Source organism: Tupaia chinensis, unplaced genomic scaffold, assembly GCF_000334495.1.
Source record: "Tupaia chinensis unplaced genomic scaffold, TupChi_1.0 Scaffold000033_1, whole genome shotgun sequence".
Classification (NCBI taxonomy): Eukaryota; Metazoa; Chordata; class Mammalia; order Scandentia; family Tupaiidae; genus Tupaia; species Tupaia belangeri.
This window is the reverse complement of record NW_006159463.1, coordinates 3,821,663-3,849,444: the sequence shown is the minus strand read 5'-3', so window position 1 is coordinate 3,849,444 and position 27,782 is coordinate 3,821,663. Positions and strand designations below refer to the sequence as shown.

General features: G+C 36.6%; 1 protein-coding gene across 1 annotated transcript in view; it reads right to left on the bottom strand.

Moving 5' to 3' along the window:
- GPC5 (glypican 5) overlaps positions 1-27,782 on the bottom strand; it is a 746,092-nt gene that overhangs the window by 433,389 nt on the left and 284,921 nt on the right. The window contains exon 3 of the mRNA XM_027771471.1: positions 7,143-7,837. Coding sequence (XP_027627272.1) covers positions 7,143-7,837 — 695 coding nt within the window. The remainder of the gene's footprint in view (positions 1-7,142; positions 7,838-27,782) is intronic.

Sequence of the window (27,782 nt, the reverse complement as noted above, 5' to 3'; positions counted from 1 at the left end):
CCATAGACAAAAAAAAAAAAAAAAAATCACCATCTGACTAGTCTTTATAAAATATCTCATTCACATTTAAAAAAGAACAAAATGGGCCTAGCACTGAAAGGAAAAATCATTCATTGTCTACATGCTCAATGAGACCACTTCTGAAGTGACAAATTCCCTATTACTATTTAGAGCCCAGAAGCCAGTGGATGAAAACCTTCCAAAGTGATCTCTACATAGAATGGTAAGTTGGGCTAGATGACCTTCCCATGGTCTAATAAATATCCCTTTGCTTCTTTATTAGCTTATATAGAGTTTTCTGGCTTTTGTCATCCAACACTGATTGAATTCTTTCAGAGCTGGCTTCTAAACATACAGATTTTATATTTTCTCCTTTCAGTTACTACAAATATAATTCTCATGTCTTTACCCTTTCATTTGCCAAGTCCCAGTTTTATTTCTGAGAAGAGCAGCTCATTTGAACAACACATTTACTAATTGGAAGTTCAACATCAATCCACCATATAAACTAAATAAAAATTAGGCAAAGTTAAAATAATAGTTTCCAACACAATATAAATGCATTGTCAATAAAGTTTTGTATACTCAGATTTTGTCCATAATGTCACTGACCTTGGACCATCACCTTCTATTTTGTGACAAGCAAATACAAATATACAGATGAGGGACCAGCGGATGACATAATGGTTACATTGCTGGACACCCATGTAGTCAACCGTGGTTCAAGTCACAGATCTGGCGGCTAAAACTCACACCAGGTGTATGTGTGTACATGCCCATGTCCCGAGAGAATAATGGAGAAGGGGTTGTGGCATGGTCATACCCTCCAGAAGGTGATTACTTCCTTACTGTCTCTCTGTCTTTCTCTGTGTCTCCAGCATGTGCATGTACCCTATCACAAAAATCTATCTTTAAAAAAAAAAAACAAGAAAAATCCACAAATATACACATGAACAAAAGTTATTTTAAAAAGACATTTGCTTCAGAAATAATGTCTTCTCATCTTTTTTATATCATAAAGCTTGGCATATTCCCAGAGATTCTATTTACTTTATTCATTCTAATCTCTTATTTAAAGTTTATTCACGGTGATCAGCAGATCAAAATTTTATGCACATGGTCAAAAAGAACAAACTCCACAAATCCAACATTAGTTACGAAATAATTAGAACCACATTTAAACTTCTGTAAAACTCAGGGCCAGCAGTCGGCATGGTGATTGGAGCACTAGACTCCCACATGGCTGACCATGGTTTGTTTCCTGGGCCTGGTGGCTTGCTTTCTCGCTTTCTCTCTTTCTCTTTCTTTCTTTCACTCACTCACTTTTGCTCTTGTTCTGTCTCTCTCTAGTCAAAATAAACAAAATTTTAAAAAATTCCAAAAAAAAAATTAAACTTCTATCTAACTCTAGGAATCAATCCTGATATCCCAATATTTCACACTAAAAACAAAGAGATATTCTGCTTTATCTATTAATTGCTGGAAGTCTCATGCACTCACCAGATACAGACAGAGAAAAAGAAAAGATGAAAGAGCTCCTCAATGGAGTCTAGTCATGCTGCTATCGTTTCTTCTCTGTTTCTGTCTTGCTGGGATTAGGGGCATGCACAAAAACACACCTGGTGTGTTTCTCAAGCACCACGTCTGGAATTTGCACTGGTTATGGGATCCAGCTCCCTTAACCACGAGGCTATGGGACTGTCCCAAGGAGGTCTCTTCTTTACCTAGCCCTTTGGCATCACAGGGACTATAGTCTCTGACATCATATACAATATTCCTCATGTGTTTGTGGGTCATTTCTCTAGAAAGAAAAGCATATCAGCCATTTAGTAATTAAGTGTCCTGGCCTCTCCAAGAGTTTATGCGCTTTTCCTCCTATTCTTCATTACTCCAAAGCCTCCACCTGTACTATAATGATTACCACTAAGCAAACTTCATGACTTTTGTAAAGTTCATGTACTGTAGTCACTGTAAAATGTATTACATTTAAGATATTTAAACTTAAAATGTCTAAAATTGTAATAACATTGTATTTTAATAGGGTTACTTTGGTGACACAATTTTGTACATTCTGTTCCAACCTTATTTGTTCTCTCATTCCTCTTTATGCAAAACCCCACATATAGTGATATTTTAGAAAAATATATACCACATTATAAAAGACACAGGACAAAATTAGTGCATTGCCTTCAGTAACGTAGGCTATGAAGTTCTAAATTTTTATGTAAAGTTTCAATTGCAACATCTAAAAACACATAATAAATTTACTACACTTATAGGACCAGCAGATGGAGTAGCAGTTATGTTGCTGATGCAATTCGAGTCCAGAATCCAGTGGCTTAAAACTCATACACTTGGTGTGTGCATGAGTGTCCAAAATCTCAAGAGGAGAATAAAGAAGGAATTGCGGCATGGTCATCCCCTTTGGGGAGGGGTGTGATTTCTGGTTTTGTGTTTCTCTGTCTCTCTCTGTCTCTTTCTGTCTCTCTGGTGAGTGCACGTGCCCTATAGCAAAAAGTATCTTGAAAAAACCTATTTGCTATGCCTACTTTCTACAGACTCAGATGTATCTTGGTATGTAAAAAGGAAGTAATGAGATAATAATGGGTCATCTGAAAAGTTATGGCATATTTTTCTGTTTTTCTATGTAAAAAATGCATCATGACTTTTCCAATAATCCAATAATTTTTTAATAGTTAATCAAACTACACTAGTTTGCACAATTTACCTTAAATGCAGTTTTGGTAGGTTTTATGAATTAAATTATATAGTGATTATAAAGTAATCACTGGAGGATGCAACTGGTAGAATACCTACTAATACCGAGAGGTGAAAAATTATAAGAAAAAGGTAGAAAGGAACTTTCTTATTGAATATTATGCTTATGACTCCATTACAGACCTACATTTTGTTTCTAGAACTATATAAAATCAGTCTGTTCCTGGGGCCAGTGATTAAGAAACCGAATCCCACATGACTGAGCATGGTTTGAATATCAGCTTTGGCAGCTTGAAACACACTCTGGGCATGTGTGTGTGTACACCCAAAAATCTCAAAAGGAGAAATGGAAGAGAAAGGATTGCAGCATAAACACACGCCACTGGGGCAGGGGTGCTTTCTCCCTCTCCTTCTCTTTCTGGGTCTCTCTCCTTCTGGTGAGCACAAATGCCTCTGGCTTATAAACAAATAAAAAAGCCCAAAGGGAATCAAAGTTCAACTGAGGTTCCTTATACTATTTGTTCCAATTAGAATATGATGAAACACTGAAAGAAACCTAAACTCTACATTCTTAGGTCTTTGATGTGTTAAAATGTAAAATTATAATAAATAGTGTACTAAATGTGGTTGAGAGCAAATAGAATTTCAAAAAATGTCAAGATTTTTTTATAAATGAATATATTATTTATTAACAAGGTGATCCATCTATATTAATATTTAAAGCACATTAGAAACTTATATAATATTTCCTGAAAACACCAGCATGTTTCTTATTCAAGAAATATCTTTAGGGACTAGCCGATGGCGTAATGGTTACATCGCTGGACTCGTATGTACCCGACCGCAGTTCAAATCCTGGACTATGCAGCTTAAAACTCCCTCCAGACACTTGTGCGTGCATGCCCAGGGTACCAAGAGGACAACGGAGAAGGGATTGTGGCATGGTCATCTCCCCTGGAGGGTGATTTCTCACTTTCTGTCTCTGTCTCTCCCGTGAGCACAGGCACCCCATAGCAAAAATCTCTTTAAAATATTTTTTAAAAAGAAAGATTTTTATAATTATTTCTTTGTATTACATAATCATTTAAAATAGTTTTGAGCTTGACATCAGTAAGAAAAGGGCACTTACTGTAGGAGCATTTAAACTACAGAGAAATTAACAAATGATTCATAACTAGCATAGTATAATAATAAAATCTAAATATCATGCACATTTAGAACAAAAGCTCATTTAATTCTCAAAAGAACTCCAGTATGTAGATATTGTTACTGTCTAATTTAGATATTGTTGCTGCAACATTTAACCAAAGGGAAAGCCAAAGGTAAGAGAAATGAAATAATGAAATGCACTAGCCCTTATCTAGTAAATGGCAGAGACAGATGAGAAATCCACTCTAACACTAAAGCCTGTGTTTTTAATTTCTGTTCTTTGCTGTCTGTGTTTCTGCTTCATTAAATTTTATTGTACTTAAAGCCTGGAATAATTATAAAATTAAGAATTTCATCTTTTAAATTAGCCTTGATTTCCTTAAAGATTTACCAAATATTAGATGTTTATCATTTTTCTCAGAGAACTGTGAACATCTTTTTCCAGTTAAAATTCACCCAACAGAAAATATAATACATCAGGTACGTGTACAGATTTCTTTTTAAGTTGAAATATATATATTTACTGAGGACTAGGCTTAGAAGTACTAGATCTCAGTATTGCCTTGGGAGTGTGAGAAAGTCATTATTTGTTGGCTCTCCAGTAATTTATTTCAAATTTGTTAAATTCATCGATGTGTGAACTGGTTATCAAAGCTTGATTAAGAGCTTATAAATCACTTTGAAGTTGGCAGAAATAAATATTAATGAGTCAATTTCCAAGGAATTTAAAGTCAGTTTCTTCTCCTGTCCTCATAAGGAAAAAAAAAAAAAAAAAGAGAATCTCAGTTTTATTATTTAAAAAAAATCAATTTATTATTCATAATCGATGGTTCTCAAGATAACCATAAGACTATTTATTGTATGAAATCAGACTATTTGCTCCAAAAAAAGAATGTTCTTTGAAAATCCACCAAAGAAGTTGATATGATTTTGTGTGAAACTTACTTATAAAATACTGATTATAATAATATTTTGAGGTACTAAGTAACCAGCGTCAGAGCCAGGCTTACAATAAGGAATGCAAAGAGCTAGAGCGACAGGTATCAAGAACCTCCCAATTCGTGTCATAGTTGTAACATTACCCCACATCAACTAATCCTTCCTTCTTTTTCACACAGGGAAGAGCAGCGTCAAAGGGTTTGGTAACTTGTACAGGCCGCTAATGGACAGAAAACTCAGAATTTGAAAACATGTCTGTCTACTGCAAACCTGAGTTATTTTAACAATTCATAAAAAGGAGATAATTTTCTACATGACAGATTTTAGATATACAAAAGAACCTCCAGGGCTCCAAAATACATACCAAAATGGATCTTTCAAAGTTCTTCACGTACATATAGTATCAGAAATCTCTAGCCCTGAGAAGTTAAATGATACGCTCCAAATTAATAATCAAATCTGAACTAGGTCTCAGATTTCTTGTGCCTATTCTCCCTTTTGGAGATATCTGTCACCATAATATGGGTGTTTTGTTGCCTGCATCTAAATATTTATTCCTCACAATGGTAACTATGAAATCCTTGACATTTCAGTAGTCATTTGGATCTCCTTTTGAGTGGGTTTATTTTATCCCTTCCGGAGATTCTGGCCTATGTCTGATTTTCAGAAAGGGTTGAAAGAGGACAAAAAGCCCAGGACCATTGCACCAACTCAGGGTCCTTGTTCAGGGTACCAGGACACTCAGCTGAATGGAGCAGGGAGTGGGAGAGGAGATCCAGCCACATTCTACTCATCTCTGGGTGCTGTATCTGGCTCCAAAGGGAACAATCTCTAATTTATAGGCTCACATTGGACCTGAAAATCTGCTGGAAGTTAAGAGGAAAAGAGGAGAGGGACTTATCATGGGAATTTAATAAACCAGTGCCAAGGTGGGAAGATCTATTGTTGGCGCCATGAAGTCCAATTTTATTTTAAAGAAAAAGATGTAGGAGAATCTTCAGCACTATGTCCTGTTTGACTGTATGTGATATGAGCGGTATTAATAAGGAAGCCTGTGGATGCTTAAGAAACTTTCTCCTGAAGGTGAGAGAAAGAGAAAACTCTCAGATCCTTTGATTTGATGATTTTGTTTCAAAAACGTCTTAGTCTACTAGGAATAAATACCATGAAAATGAATATGCCACATTCTCAAAAATCATCACGCCATCACTGTGACAGAATCTGGATAGTCTCTGGAGAATATTTTGAACACCAAGCTATTCGGTCTTAATTTATATATACATAACTTAATTTCTATAAAATAGAAAAAATGTATTTTTATTTTAAAGGTGAATATCTAAGAGCAACTACCCATTTATTGTTTGCTTGTTTTTTGTTGCCAGGCACTATACTAGGTAGTTTGTGTACGTAATATATTTTCTCTGAATAGAATACCCCCCAAAATATGTATTAACCCAATCTCTTGGCCACTGGTTAACCATTATACACAGAAAGCTAGATCCACATGACCAACCAGGGTTTGAGTCCCAGTCCCAAAGGTTTGAAAAACATAGCAGGCATGACCAGGTCCCATTGAAGAGTTCTCTATTGTTCTCTTTCTCTAAAGTATGCTTCCACTGGCATAAATATTTAAATGAATAAATAATAAATAAATAAAAGGTGTGTGTATGTGTGTGTGTGTGTGTGTGTGTCCGTATGTTCTTTCTATCAATAATGAAGCTGATGCTCAAAGATACAAAGGAACTTCACTAATTTTCTATAGCTAGTTACTAGCAATCTGAAGATTCAAATCTATATTGCTCCTGATTTTAAAACTGAACTTTTGCCATCTCACTGAACTAATCCTTTAAAAAGGCTTTTCTTTGAGGAAAATGTGGTATTTTAGCCAATCAAAATTTTCACACAAGGGGCTGGCAGGTGGTGTACTGGTTAAGGCACTGGACTCCCACAGGGCCAAAATGGTTTGAGTCCTGAATCTGGCTGCTTGCTTTCTCAGTCTCCCTTCCTCCCTATCTCTACCCAGTCAAACTGAAGAAAAGGAATAGGATAAAACAATATTTTTAATTTTTGCATAAGACTTTTTTAAAATAACTTTAATAGAATATATCAGTGCACATCACACATCAAACTATTTTCTCAAGTACGATGTATTTACTTACTAGGCTGTCATCATTTTAAAGTACATAATAATGTGTTAATAAACAACAAAATTTGAATTTCTACAATATGAATGAATATGTATGTGTGTGTGTACACACACACACACACACACACACACTATATATTGGTTATTCTGAGTTCCAAGAATTCAGACAGAAAACACAGGGTCTGCTTACCTGTTCTAATAGTTTGGGTCCACTGAGGTGAGCCTGCATCACGGCCTCGTTAACGAGCAAGTGGAAGTTCAGGAGCACATGTTCAACGTCGTATGTTCCATGCATTGCGTCTGACAGCTCTTCCAATGACCGGATATAGGCATGCCAGTGTGGATTAAGCTCTGCCATGTGTGCCAGGCAGCCTCTCACAACGTTGAGGCAGTAGCCCATACAAGGCTTACTGAGAGTCAGGCCCTGGCAATGAGGGCAGTACTGCATCCTCAGGAGGGCCCTGCTGCAGTCCTTTGAGAAGTGCAAGTGGTCTGTGGTGTTGATGACTTCGATGCCCAGGTTGAGTGCCTGCAAAAATGTGCGGCTGGGTAGCAGCGACCTCCCCATTTGCCCCAGAACCCTCTTGGGGATACTACCAAATGGGTTAACATCCCGACGGGCTATCCGGATACATTCAGAATATTCTCGGGAACTGTCAGTCACACCAGGGTTAATGAGATAGTTGTAGACCAGAGGAAAAAGACTGTCAAAAAATCTGTTCACAAATTCTTCAGGATTAACGTCTGCACCAAATAAATAGAGTCCTACATCAGTGAAGAATTCCTGAACTGAAGCAGCAGCCTCTAAGGCCATGTTCCTGTAGGTGTTGCAAAAAAGTATACTGGTATAGTTTTCTGCTTGTTTGATGAGAGTTTCAAGGGTTTCTGTAATGCAAGCAGAGGTATAGAATGAAAAGGCTTCATATTCACATTAAAACTGTTTGCTCACCCATTCCAGACAATCAATGAGTTAAATGAAGCAAAACTAACTTGAGGACCTAAATCATATGCTCAACCTAATGAGTCAAATCTAGCTTATCAAGGACAATGGCTGGACAACAATGGCCACTATGCAACAGGAGTTTCATAGAGACACATTTTCTAGAACCAGCTCTGTGAAAAACTACCGAGGCCAGCAGATGGCATAGCAGTTACATTGCTGGACTCCCACATGTCCGACCGTGGTTCAAGTCCCAGACCCAGTGGCTTCAAGATCATGCTGGGCACATGTGTGTGCATGCCCAAGATCCTGGGAGGAGAACAGAGAAGGTATTGCAGCATGGCCAATCCCCTGGGGGATGATTTCTCACTTTCCCTCTTATTGCCTATCTGTCTGTCTCTCCCTCTCTCTGTCTTTCTGGGGAGCATATGTGTCTTAAGGCAAAAACCTCTTAAAAAAAAATTACAGATGTCGGGACCAGCAGATGACATAGTGTTTAAGGTGCTGGATTCCCATATGGTTGACTTCAGTTTGAGTCCCAGACCTGGCGGTTCGGTTTCTTGTTTTCTCTTTCTTTGTCTTTCTCTGAGACAGAGAAAAAATAATAAAATTTTAAAAATGATACTAAATAAGAATTAAATAATCTTAAAAACTACATTAAGTCAAAAACAAGTTACATGTTCAGTAGTTTCTTAATTATCTAATAGTTATTTATAAACCACTAATGATAGAAAAAAAGTGTCACTGAGAATTTTTCATGTTCTGAGTTTATTATTTATAAAGTGATAACATTAAATACTTGATTCCTCTCCTACCGTAGTTTTATCATTTTAACTTTTTTTTAACAGAATGAAAGCTAGTAGATTACTCATTAGTTGCAGCAAAAAAAAGAGGATCAATCCCAAAGGAAAACCCTGACAATTCTGAGATCCTTTACCATGTACAAACTAAAAAGAAAGTTAAATATTTCATTACCAAACTACCTGTAAATGATCACACCCTGTTAGGCAATAGCAAAATCATGGAATGATATTATTAGGTCATCAGGAAAGTTATGACATATTTTTCTACGGTTTTCTATTTCAGAAATGCATCATGACTTTCCCAGTGACCCAATATTTGTTAAAAATAAGTAACAGTATTTGATAGTCATTTTATCAATTATATTCTCTTGTTCCTATCATCTCCTCTCCAAAGAATTAACCATGGAAATTTCACTCCCTACTTAAGTAACAAGGCTACCAAATCGCTACACAGAAAAAAGTGCAAGTAGAATTTATCTACAAATTTTCTCTTAGGGAGAAATTCTAAAAATGGGAGGCTGCAGTACTCAACTCAAATGGTATTTTAAAACGATGACATTAAGCAGCAGTAAATTTTCTTCAATATACTAGTAATTACATTTTATAATTAGTTTAAATAAGAAAACTGGACTGTCTCAATATATAATTAATTATAAAATGCATCCAATAAAATTATCTCCTGTAACCCCAATTTTATAGTTATTTTTAATTAGGTTATAAAAGACCACATAATAATTCGGTAATCAAACCACTGTTCAAGTATATTATAATAAGAGATGGAAGAACAGTAGAAAAAAAACATTACATAAAGTAATAAGAAGCAGAGTTTCATGCAGAACTATTAATGAACTAGAACTCTATCAGGAATACACTGCAATGTACTCACCAAAACAAAACAAGCAACAATGACAACAAAGCACTTTCATGAATAACAATATAATATCATGTATTCTGATTTAGGTCTGAGACAAATTCATACTGGGTTCCAGGCTTCAGTGTGATAGATCAAGGTACCTCTGCTCAGCAAACAAAAGCAATAAAGTTTTATTTATTTCTTCCATGAGTGAGAGAGAGGGAAGTAGTAAGAAAGAGACACCCCTAAAAAGGCCTTCATGCTAGAATCCAGCTCCAGACTCAGCCAGCCTTAGGCATGAGAATACACACACATGCATCGGTTATGCTCAGAGGAGCCTCTGTACACCAACCTAGGACCTTCTCTGTGGGCCCGACATCTTAGAGCAGGAAACAACTTTTAAAGGCCATTGCAAATCTGTTGCAACAGAATATTTCAAACTCTAAACTGTTAACTAAGTAAAATTGTGTTATTTATGCATCTCTAGAGTCCACTAGAATATAAACTACACAGTACTTGCTCAATAAAAATGTGAAAGAATGAAAAAAGGTGGTAACTAAAGGCTTCAATGAAGATTAGCAGTTCTGCCAAGTCAAACAGTATTAATACCATGTTTCCCCAACTGGCCTAACCACTTGGGCTGCATGAGAAAAGTAAAGATTGCCAGTCCTCTGCACTGGGAATTCTAGATCAGTTGGTTCCATCTTGGTCCAGGAATTAAATAAAGAGTCCAGGTTATTCTTTCAAACAGAACAATTTTTTAAAAAACTGCAATTACAAATCTCTATAAAATGTTCATGCCCTCTTCCAGAGAGCTTCAGCAAACATTCCGCCATGACAGTCTGACCATGCAGTTGTAATCTGAGCCACCACACTGGACCTTCACAGAGCCACTAAAGCAAAGGTGAAAACCAAATGAAATCTTTGTGGTTTAACCTAAAATAAAAACAGTAAGCTTATATTTTTCCCATTTAATAGGCTCATTATTCTCAGTACTTTGTGTGTGGTTATTAGTTTCAAAGTAGATTGCAAATGATTTTATTTGCCAATAATGATTAAATAGCAATGTACAGGGACAGCCCCTCAGTGCGGTGGTTAGACTTTGTGCATTGGAAGCCAGATCCCATATGGCCAACCACAGTTTGAATCTACAGTTTGAAGCTCCACTGCTCGAAAAGTATGCTGGGCATGTGTGGCTGCATGACACAAGTTCTGATGGGATGGAGAAATGGGGGGAGGATTGCAGTGTAACTACACTGCACACAGGGATGTTTTTTCTCTCTCTCACTGGTGAGTGCAAAAGCCTTCTTCAAATTAAAAAAAAAAAAACAGCAATGTTGGGGCAATCAGGTGGCATGGTGCTTAAGATGCTGGATTCCCAAATGTCCAACGTGGTTCAGGTCCTGGGCCTGGCAGCATGCTTTCACACTTTCCGTGTCTCTCTCTTTCTGTGTGTCTCTCTCTGATGAGTGCATGTGACTTATACTAAATTTAATGATAATAAAAAATTAAGTAATTATTTAAAAACAGCAAAGTTTACAATTGTTTAATTTTAAGATAAAATAAGGATAAATTCAAAGATAACCTGTATCACAGACATTCTTACTTCCTTTCCACCAGGGTTTTGTTTGTTTGTTTTGTTTTGTTTTATCTTCAAGAGAGAAATTTTTGTTATGGGGCACATGAGCTTGCCAGAGAGAAACAATGTGAGAAATCACCCCCTCAGGGGGAATGGCCACACTGCAATTCCTTCTCCTCCATTTTCCTCTCAGGATTTTGGGCACACAAGCACACATTGCACACATGCCTGGAGGTTTTTTTTTTTTGTTTTGTTTTGTTTTGTTTGTTTTTTTCCCAGGAGAGAAGTTTTTGCCATAGCGTGTGTGCACTCACCAGAAAGACAGAGAGGCAGAAAGCGAGAAATCACCCCCCTGACTCCCAGTGGGGATGGCCACACCATAATCCCTTCTCCTTCATTCTCCTCTCAGGATCTTGGGCATGCACACACATGCGCCCAGAATGAGTTTAAGCCACCGGGTCCGGGACTCGAACCGCTGTCAACTATGTGGGAGTCCAGCGACAGCCATTACACTAATTGCTGGTCCCCTGGCATGAGTTTTAAGTCACTAGGTCTTGACTGCTGGTCCCCTGGCATGAGTTTTAAGTCACCAACTCTTGAACTTGAACCATGGTTGAGTATGTGGGAATCCAGTGATGTAACCATTACACCATCTGCTGGTCCCCACATCCTTTTCACCAGGATTTCTAAAGGATATGCTATAGATATGTACCTATGACTCTACTATATTATTCTCAGTATAATTGTTAACTAAAAAAAGATGAAAAAAGAGGGCCAGCAGAAGGCATAGTGGCTATGTTGCTGGACTCCCACTGGTCAAGCACGATTCAAGTCCCAGACCCAGTGGCTTAAGAATTATCTCAGGCACCTGTGCACGCATGCTCAAGATCCAAGGAGAGTGGAGGAGAGGGGACTGCACCATGGCCATTCTCCCTGGGGTTGTTTTCACACTTTCCCTCTCACTGTCTCTGTCTCTCTCCAGCAAGTACACATGTCCTGAGGCAAAATCCTCTGAATTTTTTTTAATTAAATGAAGTAAAACTGAGGCAAATTATATAAGGCAAAAAGAAACTTATTTCAGCATACACATGAGAATTGCAGCTGGCAAGCAACTCTGATGAGCATATTTTGGCCAGCTCCAAACATGCTCACCAAGGTCTTAAAACCCTCATATAGATTTAAAGGCAAAAGCCACAAGCAGGAGGAAAAGAAGAAGGAATTTAACCTGTTGTTTTAGGACAATTACCCTTGGCTAGCAGGATCAATAACAAGGGTGGCATCAGTCCAAGGTTGGACAAGCAATCTCTGGGCAGATGTTCTTATAGTAGTCATCCCTGTGCCAGGTTGCAGTGGTTTTTGTGCAAGGCTGTGGTTCTGAGTGCTTTGGATAGCAGTTATCAGGCATATTAGCATGAGAAAACACCTCCTCCATGGCCTATCTGACATGGTTTAGTTAGAACTGAGGCAAATGACTCTATTTTGATATTGAAAACATTTCCCAGGAATAAAAGTTAAACACAGCTGACCCAGGTAATACAAATGTTCCAACTGCTTTCTGCCAACTCTTAATGATGCTTAAATATGTATTTTTTAAAATAATAATAAAAAAATAGAAATTACAATTTCATTAATGTATAACAATGATTTAGACAAATATGAAGTTCATCTTTAGTATTTATAGCTATATGTTTTACAATTTTTGAAAGTAATATTAAAGAGAATATACTTAATATTAAGGTGTATCCATTCAAAATAAGAATGAATACAGTAATTCCTAATATTATTAGAGGTTTTATTTATTTAGTTAGTTATTTTTAAGGCTGCCCTGTCCTATTAGCAACAAACTAAATTTTTTATTTGTGTATTTATTTCATGAATGAGCAGGAAAGCAGCTCCTCTACAGACTGTTGGTGCCCCAGGCCAAACCTAACCTCTAGAAAGTTCAAGATCACAGGACTGAGTGTGCCTGGCCTACTGGGAGGTCTCTGAACTTAACAGAATCTTCCATGTGGGCCGGCCTCACAGATATTGCATCCTACTTCAACAAACTATCGAGTAGTCAGGAAAGTCATGACACAATTTTGCACAGAAAAATATGTCATGACATTCCCAATGACCTAATAATTTTGATTACTGTTGAGTTTATAATTAAAAATAGATTCCTACTGGATATCCACCTGCAGAAAAAGGAAACTGTACCCCTATCTCTCACCATTAACAAAAATCAACTCAAAATGGATCTAGGATCTAAACATAAAACCTCAAATATAAAATTACTAGTGAAAAACACAGGAGAAACTCTTAAAGACATCAGAGTAGGTAAAGACTTTTTAAATAAGATAGATCCTCAGGGACCAGCAATTAGTGTAATTGCTATGTTGCTGGACTCCCATGTAATTGACCACAGTTCAAGTCCCAGACCCAGTGGCTTAAACTCACGCCTAGGGCATGCACATGTGTGCCCAAGATCCCAAGAGAATAATAGAGGAGAAGGGACTGTGGCACAGCCGTTCCACCTGGGAGGGGTGATGATTTCTCATTTCTGTCTCTCTGTCTCTCTCCCTCATCTTTTCTGGAAAGCACACACACCCTATAGCAAAAACCTCTTAAAAAAGAAAAATCCCCAAAGCACAGGGAATAATCCCAAAAATAGACAAGTGGGACTACATCAGGCTAACAGGTTTCTGCATGGCAAAAGAAACAACTATGAAGGTGAGGAAGAACTTCTCAGAATGGAAGAATATATTTGCAAACTATGCCTCAGATAAGGGACTGACAACCAAACTATACAGGGAACTCAAATAGCTTAGCCATGCGTGCACACACACATACAAAGTAGTTCAATTAAAAGATTCACAATGAGCTAAACAGACAACTGTCTAAGGGAGCCATATGAATGCCCAAGAACACATGAAAAAATGCTCAGTGTCTATTACCATAAGGAAAAAGCAAATTAAAACAACAATGAGGTAACATTTTATCTCAGTCAGAATGACTAAGATAAAAAAAAAAAGAATGGAAAGTGCTGACGAGGCTGTGGTGAAAGAACCCTTCTATGTTGTTGGTAGGAATGTAACTAACAACTATTGTGGAAAATAACATAGAGGTTTCTTAGAAACTGACCCAAAACATAAGAAAAAGTCATAAAAACACTTGCACATCCATGTTTATCACTCACAATTTCTAAGACATGGAATCATCCCCAATATCCAAGAATAAATGAAGGAATTGAAAAAAATGTGGCACATATATTCTATGAAATACTACTCAGCCATAAAAAAAATCAATGAGACTGATATCAAATACAAAGTGGACAAATATAGAAGATTTGTTAAGTCACATTATGAAAGAAAAGCACTATATGTATGTCCCCACTTAATATATACCAAATATCTGCACTCTAAGGCAGAAACTGAAAGCCTAGAAGGTACAATAGCAGAGAGGCTGTAGACATGAGAAACATTATAGAAGAGGGTGGGCAATATGGAATAGGAGAAAGGGGATCAGAGAAAAAAAATAACATTTAATAGACACAAAAAATGAAAAGTTATCTGTTGATGCTAATGTATACGGTAATGTTTTCAACTTGACTCATATGCACCAAATTCACGTTGGGAAAAAACTATGTGTACACTGTAAAGATGTACAGTGATTAAGTGTAAATTTAAAGATTAATTTTTTTAATTTTAAAACATATTTCTGAACAAAGTCTATAGTTTGTATTTTGTTTTATTTGAAACTAGTTTTCCAGATTCAGCTTTAATTTTTTAAAAAAGAAAAAAACTGATGAAAATCATATTACAGTACAATTCAAATTTTTTTCTTAATATTTAATATATTAATATTTTGTTTTAGGCCAGACTTTGACTGCGGTAGTGAAGCACTGTGCAAAATGAGCTAAATTCCACACGGCTGACTAGGGTTTGAATTATGGCCCCAGCACATGCACACATGGCCAAGATGTTGATGGGATAAAGAAATGGAGAAAATAAGGATTGTGGTATGATCAGGCCCTACTGGGGGAATTCTCTCTTCCTCTGGAAAAAAAATAAATAAAAAGAGATAGTTTTCATAATTGTGTTCCAATTTTACCACCCATAGAAACAAAATGATCTCTTTTCAAATATCAACACTCTCATTTTCTGAATACCTAAACATGGAAGAGATTATTAAAATTGTATGAGTTTTGGGACCAGCAGTTAGCGTAATGGCTATGTCACTGTACTCCCATGTCGTTGACCGTGGTGGCTTAAACTCACGCCATGTGCCTAGGCTTGTGTGCCCAAGATTCCGAGAGGAGAATGGAGGAGAAGGGTTTGCAGCGTGACCATCCCCCCTGGGGGGTGATTTCTCACTTTCTGTCTGTCTCTCTCTGTCTTTCTGGCAAGTGAACATACCCTATAGCAAAAACCTCTCCAAAAAAAATATATATTGTATTAGTTTTTCATTGATATTATTCATCACAATATAAGAATATTTTTTGCTTTCAATCTGTATTAAATCTGATACTAATATAGTCCAGTTGACTGAACATATATTTATATTAGGTATGTATTTATGCACATGTATCTTTGTATTCATAAACATTTTAAATCTAATCAATGAAGAATACATAAATATTGTTCTGTGTATATCTGATTTTTCAATGCTTAGGTGTAAACGTATTTTTGTCTTTATTGTCCTAATAACTTCATAAGATTTTAATATATAAACATATCAAAAACATACAATCTAGAAGCCAATCCACTGGATATTTCATATGTATGTATGTATGTATGCATGTATATATATGTACCTATATATACATGTGTGTGTATACACACACATTTGTATTACCAAAAGGTACCTGAGCTCACCAGAAAGAGAAATCACTCCCCAACATGGGGTGGTCACATCACAATAATTTTTCCCCTATTTTTCCATTCTGTCAGGATTTGGGGCATGCATGCACATGTACTTGGCGTGTTTTTCAAGTCACCAGAGGCTGATACTAGAACCACAGTGGGCCATGAGTAGTCACTCATATGGGATCCAGTTTTCTACGTGCTTAACCACTATGTTACCCGCTGGACATGTTAATAATCTTTCATAAAAACTTGGTAAAGGGGTCAGCAAATGGTATGGTGGTTAAGCCACTGGACCCCCACATGGACATCTTCAGTTTGAGAGTCATGGGTCTGGTGACTTGTAACACATACCAGGTGCATGGCCAAGTGTACCCAAAATCCCAGGAAGAGAGGGGAGGAGAAGGGATTGCAGTGTGGTCATCCCTCCTGGAGGGTGATTTCTTTCTCCCCTCTGTTGACTGTCTCTCTCTCTCTCCAAGAAGTACATGAAGTACATGTGCTCTATGGCAAAAATATGTTCAAAAAGAAAAAAACAACTTGGTAAATTCTAAGACTGAAAATACTAAAACTAGAGGCTAATATTAATTCTGGATCTGCAAAATTAACATTTTGTCTTCATACTTTTTTTTGCCAAAGAGTTAAGTGGGGTTCCCTTTATGAAATTAACATGGTAATAGTAGCAAGAATTTAAACTTTCAAAATAATTGTTAAAAAATATAATATTTGCTGCTTTGCAAAAGAAGAATCCACATATAAAAATCAGTGTTTATAAATCCAGTGTAGATTAACTGCTGAATAATTCATCATGTCTACTTAATTATTCAGGAGAGACTAGAGTTATTTTCATTGCAAAGTTTTAATATGTAAGAAATATTCCTCATATAAGCTGCAGGAGTTGTAGCTATCTATTCAAGTATTAAAAATTATTAACTCATTGAAAATAAACATCTTTCAGTCTTGCTTAAAAACCTTAAGGAACAGACTAGAAAAAAGTTCTTTTGTGCTTTTCATTGAGAATTTCAATAACCTTTTTTCTAGTGATAATAGATAAGTCTGTCAATAAACAATAATTTCCAGCTTTCCTTTTAATGCGTGAGTAAAAGACTAACTAAAAGTCTGCAATCTAATTACCATTTGAACAAAACTAATTTCTTCCTTATGGGAAAATTAATTTAGCTATACATAAAAATATTTATTTATGTATTGTCTCACTGAAAAATGTAATTGCAATTCATGAAGTTTATCTGCGTCTATTTCACTTTTTAAATTAGTATTCATGATAATAAAAAGACCTAAGACTAAAAACTTTATTTCTACTTTTTCTAGCCCACATTCCCTTTACAGACTTTTTATTGTACATACAAATAATTACTGGCATTTAAATCAAAGATTTGAATTTAAATAAAGCTGACTGAGATAAAGTTAGGTGATACTGATTTAAAATTATACTTGGCAAATTGCAAGTGACTTTTGCAATGGGAGAAACAATATTTACAAGGTATTTCTTATTTTGAAATGAAGTTAATTTCAGTTTTAAAAGGTAATGATCCTGAAAAAATCATTGTAACAATTTTCAAAGCTAACAAAACAGATACTGTATGACCATTTCCATATTTTCAATATATTAACATTTGAGGTTCAAAATCTGAAGTGTTTCTTAAAGTTAGGGCCTCAGATTTTGGAATATAGCAATGAAATAAATGAAAAAAGACTATATCATAACAACAGAAAGACAGACAGTAAGACAATGTATATTATATCTGGGTTGAAGAGAAAATTTCAGAGCAAATTTACATTTTGTGCATTATAATTCTCAAGTCACAGATTATATTACTTCAACAGATGATTCATTATTACTCTGCTACTTTATAGTTACTTTCTGCCTAAAATTATGTGTCTGTTTGCATTAAGTTATATATTAAGTGAATATTTAGGTAGATCAATTTAAGAATAATTTAGCTACCAGTCCTTATCACATGCATCTTAAAATGGATTTTAACTCTAAATATTTTAACAAAAAATATCTTCCAATATTTATAATACCATATTTAATAACTTAATTATCAAAAACCCATTATAGCTATGCTGAAGAAATGCTCATTCAAATAAAAAAAGCAATTACCTTTAAACACTTGCAGCCTGAATTCATCCCTTATATTTACATAATTCCTCCCCTTTTTTCAAAAAGTAAAAAGTGCTTTAAATTTTTTCTGGAATATCAACTTAATGACATACTTCCTAATGTTATGCATTATTATTTATAATTCTTTAGAAATAAGTGATGTATATAAATAGCGAGTGGGATATTAAATCAGTATCACTAATTAGCGTATTGGTAATTAATCTAGGCTCTTGAGACAAACACTTTATGGAAAAATGCTTTCTCAACTATTCTTTCCTTCCTCATTAATTCAGTTCTATTTGTGTATAACATTAATTTCTAATATTATTTTGTAATCACTTATGTTCTAGAAATATGTAATTTTAACAAAAATCTAAATTCAATTATTTATGTAGAAGATAAAATTAGTGCCAAACTACCAATTGTAAATTATTTTATGAAAATTGTAAGGTAGAAATTTTTTCGGCTATAGAGCATGTGTGCACCTCAGAGAGACAGGCAAGGAGAAAGGAAAAGCACCTCTCCATGAGGAATAGCCACACCACAATCCAGTCTCCATGTTTTTCTATCTTGTCAGGATTTAGGGTACACATACACACATGACTGGCATGTTTCTCAAGACACTGGGTCTGGGACTCAAACTGCACAGTTTGCCATGTGGGATTGGGCTGCTTTACCCATCAGGCCTTCAGGACCTGCCTGAAGGGATAAAAACTTTAATAAACTTTTATTTTTCCTTTTTTTAATTGCCAAAGGGATATTTGCTTGACACAGTAAGACAGAAAGAGAGGGAAAAGCACCCCTTAGCGGGGCATGGTCCCTTCTCCTTCATTCTTCCAGACTGTAAAGATTTTGAGTAAATGTACATACATGAGAGTCGTGTTTTGTAAGCCACCAGGGTCAGGATTTGAACCACTAGCCATATGGGATCCAGTTTCCTTCAACAAGTAGGCCACTGGGTCAGCCCTTAAATCAATTATTTTCTAATAGTAGTTAAAATAAACTCAAAAATGTAATCTAAAAATACAAAACAGCTATACAGAACAGTTTTAGTCAATAATTTATTTAAAAAAATCTATTTTTATACAGAATAAACCAATATCCATTATTGGTGGTTCTCCTTCCTCTCTTTTGTTTTGGTTAATTTTGTACTCTAAGATGTGAGACTCCTTTACTTACTTAGTTTACTTAAATAAACAAATACTGGGCTAGCAGGTGGTGTGGTAGTTAAGGTGCTAGACTCTCATATGATCAGCCAGGGTTCAAGTCCCAGATCTCGTGGCTTGAAAATCTTGCCAGGTGCTTGTGCTTCTGTGCCCAAAATCCCAAGAGGATACAGGAGGAGGAAGGTCTAGAGCATGGCCACCCTCCTTCAGGGGTAGTTTCTCACTTTCCCTCTTTATATGTCTGTCTCTCTTTGGCAAGTGCATGTATACTATGGCAGAGACCTAAAAGAATTTAAATTAAATAAACAAAAACTTCCATTGTAGCACCTCCCAGTTCCTGCTCTCAATTTTCCTTTCAGGCATCTGAAGAAAATGAGATGTTCTACAATTTGAATTCCAATGGCACATTGTCCATTTTCTCTTTCATGTATTCAAATCTAGTTCATTTGATATTTAATTCCTTCATTCATCTATCTAATCAATTTTTTGATCACCTGTTCTAGATCTTGAGACTAAGCTGAATAAGCCATATGAGTTTCTTTCCTCATAAAGCTAAGAATCTACCTAGTAGGGCAGAAAGTATAAAAGTAAAAAACAACAAAAAAAAATCAAAGATTTATTTGGTTAGGCAAGGATTATAGCAGGAAAAAAGGTGGCCAAGAACAGAAAGCAATAGGGCAGTGTTTTACATGGCTCCAGGTCAATTTGTCCATAATCAATTTATTAAAACACAATGAAAAGTAAGTCCCTTGATTAATCTATTCCCTATAGGAAACTTTCAGAATTTAAAAAAATATTTCTATGTTATATATAATATTTGGCCATTTGGCAATTTAAAAACTTGACTGTTGCAAACCTGTTAAAGTAACTTTTTATAGATTGGCTATTTGGCAGGAGATGAACAGGAAATCCTCTATGAAGAGGCAACATTTGAGCCGATCCTTCAATGCTGAGATAAAGTCAGCTAAGGTTGGCAGGACCAGAGGGGCTGGAATGCAAGGAGGCAAGGTATGAAGCCGCTGGTTGACATCAAATAGAGGAAAGTCACACCGTGACTGGAGCACAGTGAGTTAAAGGGAGAAAGAAAGGTCAGAGAAGTAGGCAGAAAGATCGCAGATGGCCTCCCAGGTCACTGAAAAGAGCTTGGAGAAACGTAATCTGGTTTGTAATTAAGTCTATTAATTTATCTCAGGAGAGGGAGAGGAAGAGGAAGAGAGAAGGAGAGAGAGAGGTGACCCCAAGAGGGCCCTCGTGCCACTTTCCAGCCTCCACCTCAGTCTGGACTACAAGCATGGGCATGCTTCTTCTCAGGGATGTCCCAGGATCTTTGCTATGTGAGTCTAGTTGTATTACCACTGTGTACTTACCTGACCGCTGGTTTGTATTTTCTTTTAAAAGATTTTATTTAATTTCATTTATTGTTATTTTTAATTTCCTGTAGGGTATATGCACTCACCAGAGAGAGAGAGAAAGTGAGAAAGCAAGCCACTAGTTCTGGGATTCAAACTGTGGTCAGCCATTTGGAGAATCCAGTGCCTCAACCACCTGCTGCCCCCCGCCCCAAACTTCTATTTTAAAGGATCGCAGTGGTTGCTATATGGAGAATGGAAGGCAGGGTGGGAGGGGAGGTGACTAGAACAAGGGAGAAAGCAAAGAGCCCAGTTAAAAGACTATGGTGACAGTTTAGGTGACCGTGGTAGACTAGATTATGGCAGTGGAGAAGTGACAACAAGTGATCACATTGGCCATGTGTATGACATAATAATCCAAAGGACTTGTTTTGAGGTCAATGTGAGTAAAATGGATAAATAAAGGGTAACTTTAAAGCCAGGGCCTCCGCAGCTGGATGATGATGATGTCAATAAATGAGATACACAGGCACCAAGTTGGTGTATGGTGGGGTTGAAAACTGAAAGTTCTACTGTGACATGTTGAGAATGAAACGTCAGTTAGAAATTGAAAGAAAGTTTATCAGTATACATTAAGATAAAATTAACTGAGCTCTCAGAGGAAAAGTTGAGGCTGATGATATAAATCTGAGACACATGGGACCAGCAGTTAACGTAATGGCTATGTCACTGAACTCCCATGTAGCCGACCGTGGTTCAAGTCCCAGACCTGATGGCTTAAACTCATGCCAGGTGCGTGTGCGTGCGTGCCCAAGATCCCGAGAGGAGAATGTAGGAGAAGGGACTGTGGCATGGCCATACCCCCTAGGGGGTGATTTCTCACTTTCTATCTCTCTGTTTCTCTCTATTTCTGGCGAGAGCACGTGCCCTATAGCAAAAACCTCTCAAAAAAAGAAAAAAAAATCTGAGACACAAAAGAAAACAAAGTGGCAGTATACATTAAGTATCCTTTATCTAAAATGTAATACATAGGACAAAAAAGATTTTCATATTTGGGATACTTTTGGATTTTGGAATATTTACGTTCAGATAATGAGATTTTTTTTTTTTTTTTGAGACAGGTTTTCGCTATAGGGCGCATGTGCTCGCCAGACAGACAGAGAGAGACAGAGAGACAGAAAGCGAGAAATCACTCCCCCAGGGGGGATGGTAACTCCACAATCCCTTCTCCTCCATTCTCCTCTCGGGGTCTTGGGCACGAATGCACACGCACCTGGACTGAGTTTTAAGCCACCAGGTCCAGGACTCAAACCGTGGTCGACTACGTGGGAGTCCAGCGACATAGCCATTACGCTAACTGCTGGTTCCCACATAATGAGATATCTTGAGGATGGGATTCACACCCAAACATGAAGTTCATTTATGTTTCATATATACCTTACGCACATTGCCAATATCATTTTAAGCAATATTTTGTATTGCAGCATTTTGACCGCAACCATCGGTTGAGGTCAGGTGTGGAATTTTCCACTTGTGCCATTATGTTGGTGCTCAGAATGCTTCCAACATTGAAACATTTTGTATTTTCAGATTACAGTTGCTTATCCTGTACTGAATAAAACCATCTAAGAAGACAAATAGGAGTGGAAAAATTCAGAGAGGGGGAAAAAACAGTAACCAGCAAGAATTAGAATAAGAATCCAGTGAAGCACAAAGACAATCAGGAAAGTAAAACATCCCAGAAACTCAAGGAAGAAAACGATTCAGGTAAAGAAAGTAATCCATCATGTCAAATGCTATTAAGTGGCCAACTGAGATGAGGAATAACAATTGACTGTGGGAACAGACAAGAGAGATGCTCTTAAGGACCTTGATAAGAGCTGCTTCAGCGGAATGCAAGCACACAGGGAGCAGGATTGAGACAATATATAGACAACTTCTTGCAAATGTTTGCTATAATGGAAGTAGAGAACCAAGGCCAGTGTGAGGGCGATAGAGGTAGAAGGCCTTTATTTTTATGACGAGAATTTACTGGATGTTCATACATAGCTAGAAATAAATTGATGACTGAGCTGGGGGTGGGAGGGAATAGCAATTACAGGGAGAAAATCCTTGAATAAGCAAAAAGGATATGACCCTTTTGTATGTGGGGAACAGAATATTAGGTAGATAAGTGGCTATTGAAATTGTCAAGAATAATGACAAGATAAGTAGAGAGAGTCAAGTCAAAAATATAGAAATTGAATGATAAGGGAATATGTCCAGAAGACTGATCAATGTTAGCATAGAAGATTATCAGTTTCTGACAGATACACCAGTGGTGGTTTTCTAGAGGAGAAAGCAAGCAAAAAATGAGAATTAAGGAGCACGTGTCCTCTAAATCCCAGGATACTGATGTGAGTTTCTTGTTGCTGCTGTAACAAGTCACCAAAAATGTGGTGGTTTAAGCGACACACATGCATTGTGTCTTAGTTCTGGATGCAGATATCCCAAACCAGCACCACTAAGCTGAATTCACAGTGCAGGCTGAGCTTCACTCCCTCTGGGGGAGCTACGGGAGATCTCTTCCTAGATTCTTTCAGTTCCTGGTGACTGCCAGTATTCCTTGACATTCCTTGACTTTCTCCTCACTCCAGTTTATGCCGCCCTAGATTCTTTCAGTTCCTGGTGACTGCCAGCATTCCTTGGCATTCCTTGACTTTCTCCTCACTCCAGTTTCTGCCTTTTTGACATATTACCTTCTGGTGTGTGTGTGTGTGTAAGAGAGCAAAAGAGAAGAGAGATCCCTTCTCTGAAGGATTCATTTTAAGATCCTTAATTTAACCACTTAGGAAAAGACTGTTTTCCCCCCATGTAATATTTGCAGGTTCCAAGAATTCCTCTCTAATATTTTTGGGGGCCAATTTTTAACCTACTTCAATACTGATTGGAAAAATACATATGTGTGTGTATGTATATGTATGTATTTATATAGGTCAAGTGCATATATAATACATACATATACATACACACGCCATCTACACTTGACCTGCAAACTCCACAGAAAATTATTCTAGCCCAGGCTCTTCCATGCACTGATCAAATGACCCATTTAATCTAAGCATCAACTTTGTTTTTTAATAAATTGACTATGCCAGTAGGGAACCCATAGATTCAATGATATAAAGCAAAATATAATGCCCAGTTATTTCTCCGACCTCTTATATTTATATACAAGAACAGTGTCGTACAGATGATGGGTCCCTTGTGGTAGGGATCATTTCCAATCCATCCTTGTGTCTCCCAACTTGTTTTTTCCTTTGAAAGATTTTTGCTGTAGGGCATGTGCACTTGCCAGAGAAACAGAGATAGATAGAGACACAGAAAGTGAGAAATAAACCCCCTGGGGGGATTGCCATGGTACAATCCCTCTCCTCCTTTCTCCTCTTAGGATCTTGGGCATGCATACACACACACCCGGTGTGAGGTTTAAGATGCCAAGTCAGGACTCGAACCACAGTTGGCTACATGCGAGTCCAGTGACGTAACCATTACACCTTTTGCTGGTCCCTCTTCCAACTCTTGGGCCATGATATTTAACCATGAAACTTCAAATCTTCTCCAGTTAAAAGCTAGTCCTATTAGTGTAAACTTCCTAACTTCCTTATATCTCATATATTTTCATTATAAAATAGGTATAGTAATGGCAACTATCTCATAGAATCACTGGGAGAGTTAAATAAAATATGTACATGCTACGTACTTGTATAGTACCTGCAGATGAAGTGGGATCCAAATATATTAAGGAATAATAATAATATGAATAATAATCCCTAAGTCCTACAATGGGCCTGCCATGAACTAGATGACTGAAGTTCTCTTGTGAATTAATTCACTCTTATATATACTCTTTCTAGCATTAAATAATTACTATTGTAGTTAAAATACCAAGAGTAAAAGTGACTTCTTCAAAATTTACACAGACAGAAATTGGCAAAGCCTGGTTTTCAACCCCAGCTATCTGGTTCCAGAATTTATCGATTCTGAAAAGTTATAGTATATTATTTCTTTTAAAATAGGCTAACAGCATATTTCAACCAGTTTAAAATGTGTCAAGACTTAAGCTGAAAACAAAGTAAAATTCTATTTTATACAACTGAACAAAATGCAAAGATTTGACTGTTAGCATATTAAGTATTGTCTGAGTAAGTTAAAGTAGCTATTGAAATTTCTTTTAAAATTTAAATTATTAATATGGTCAACATATATGAACAGAAAGCCCTGTATATATTAGCATCAACTTGGTGGAAAATTCTCTAATATTTGCAATTATTAACTAAAAATCTGGATTCTAATTTTCGTAAGACAAAGATGTCATCCAAGATATTTATCACCAAACGCACTATGAGGAAAGAAATTAATAGCCTTGTTCTTTTGCCATCTCTTCCACCAAGAAACATGTATTCCAGAAGAGAATATAAGGTAAAATATACTAAAATTTAGTCGGAATGAGAAAGTGCAGCTCTGTTCTGAGAAATGATTGAGAATATAGAGTATAATGTCACATTGGTGCTTGAGTTCTGCTGGGTTGTCGGAAAAGTCATGATGCATTTTTGCATAGAAAAACACATCATGATTTTTCCAAAGTCCTAATATTAGGTAACAGTAGACCATTTGGGCAGACAGAAAATGATAGTTTAAGGGTCAGATTAAGGGTTGTACTGAGCCACTAAAATGACTCAGTGGTTTCTGCCAATCTCTTCCTAGCCAAATACAATGGCTTTTAATTTATTTATTTTAATTTTTTTGGAGAGGTTTTTGCTATAGGGCGCTTGCGCTCGCCAGACAGAGAGACAGAAAGCAAGAAATCACCCCCCAGGGGGGATAGCCATGCTGCAATCCCTTCTCCTCCATTCTCCTCTCGGGTTCTGGGGCACACACGCACACGCCCCTGCCATGAGTTTAAGTCACCGGGTCCGGGACGCAAACCACGGTCGACTACGTGGGAGTCCAGAGACTTAGCCATTATGCTAACTGCTGGTCACAATACAATGGCTTTTTTCTCAAGGTTCATACTTCCCTAGTTATTCTACCCTCTAAATCTGGTGACACAGGTTCTCTTACATGTGCCATCCCTCAACCATTGGTTAAAATTTTGTTTCTTTCATTTGTTCCTCCTAGGGAAGACTTGCAAAGCCCTGGTTTTTGTTCCATATCATTTTGTTTAAAAGGTAGCACCACTTTTATAATAGCAAGTGAAACACCAAGATAATGACTCACATTTACATATATAGCTCAATAATTCTCAAAGTATTTGGTCTTAGGACCTTTATACTCTTAAATTGTTACTGAGAAACATGAAGACTTAGTGGGTTACATTACAGATCTGTATTATTTTAAACATTAAAATAGTAACTTTTTTTAAAGAGGTTTTTGCCTTAGGGAACATGCATTCACCAAAGAGAAAGGGAGAGACAGAGACAGTGAAAAGGAAAGAAATCATGCCTCAGGGGGATGTCCATTCTGCAATCCTTTCTCCTCCATTCTCCTTCTAGATCTTAGGCACGCACACACAAGCACCCAGTGTGATTTTCAAGGTACCAAGTCCAAGACTTGAACTGTGGTCAGCCACTTGGAAGTCTAGCAATGCAACTACTACACCATCTACTGGCCCCAATAGTCTGTATCTTTAAGTATTTATTAAGCCCATAAAGAAAAGCATAATAAATAATTATATTAGGTTATGTAGGTTTTTTTAAGAAAAAAAAAAACTATATTCATTTTCCAAAACAAAAGTTAGTATAAAGAATACTTCAGTTTTAAATTAACGTGAATTTCACTAATATCTGCCTTAATAGAGAAGAGGTGGAATACCATATCTCTCTTTATTTAGTGTGTTATAGTAGGTAGTTTGGTTGAAGGAGGTAAGAAAATCCAGACTCCTGCAGATTCACAGTGATGTTCTTGATATTATACCAAAACATGGCAAGTGATTATTGTTTCTTCAAGGTTAGTTGTAATGTGAAATCTGAAAGTATATCAATAAACTTGCCATACTCTGCTAGTTAAAGTCCACTGGTCAATCTTTCATTATGAATTATTCTACTAACCCATGTAAGAGTCTGTAATTGATGGAAATATTTGAAAAATATTAGTTCACAGTTTGTGCAAATTTTTCCAGAGCTGACACATTTCATCACTCTTTTTTAAGTTTTAGAAGCCTCACAGTAATAGATACAAGTTTCTAAATTCCCTAAGTCCTTGTGAAAACTCAACTGTTATTACAGGCAACAAATAGAGTAAGTTGTTTTCCTTGAAAATATAGGCTCCTTTTCGTTAATTTTAAGAAAATATCTGCCAAATTATTAAGTCTGAATCACAATACCTTGCTTGTCAATCTTTATTTTCCCCCCAAGAAAATAAAGTTCTGGGGGGGGGGGGAAGTGGCTAGTTCAGCTTGCAACTCAATTACAAATGTCCCTTTCATCTTGATAGCAATTATACTTCACTGTGCAGAAGACCTTCCTTAGTCATTCTTATTTCACTATGCAGAATAAATATGCATAATTGTTGGTTTATATTTAACAAAATGAATAATGCTTACTCGTTCCTTGGATATTTTTAAGTGAAACTGGCCTTTTAAAAAGGTGTGTTTAGGGGCCAACAGGTAGCATGGTGGCTAAGGGCACTGGACTCCCACATGGCTAACCATGGTTCGAGTCCTAGACCTGGTGGTTTGCTTTCTCACTTTCTCTCTCTCTCTCCTCTCTCTCTCTCCCCCTCTCTGGTCAAATTTAAATAAATAAATAAAGTTAAATAAAATCTTAAAATAAAAGGTGAGTTTATAGACATAAAACATACAATGATTACTAGTACAATTTGGTGCCACTAATTTAATTTGTACTAAAGCACTGCAGTTTTGCTCAGCACTGCTTTTTCACTATATGTACAAATGACGAAACACAGAGAAAGGTAAAACATGATTTAATAGTATTACCAAAATAGTTTTGATATCATAGATATCCTGAAACGGTGTCTGGAACCTCTGAGCAACCTTTGAAAAATGTTTTCTGTTTGAGATCAAGCTATGTTTCAATGAGTAACATTATCAACTTGGATCCCTTTTTCTCTATTGTCTCAGCATTTCTTAAGTTTGTTTACTTATTTAATGAGCAAGAGAGATGAAAATAGA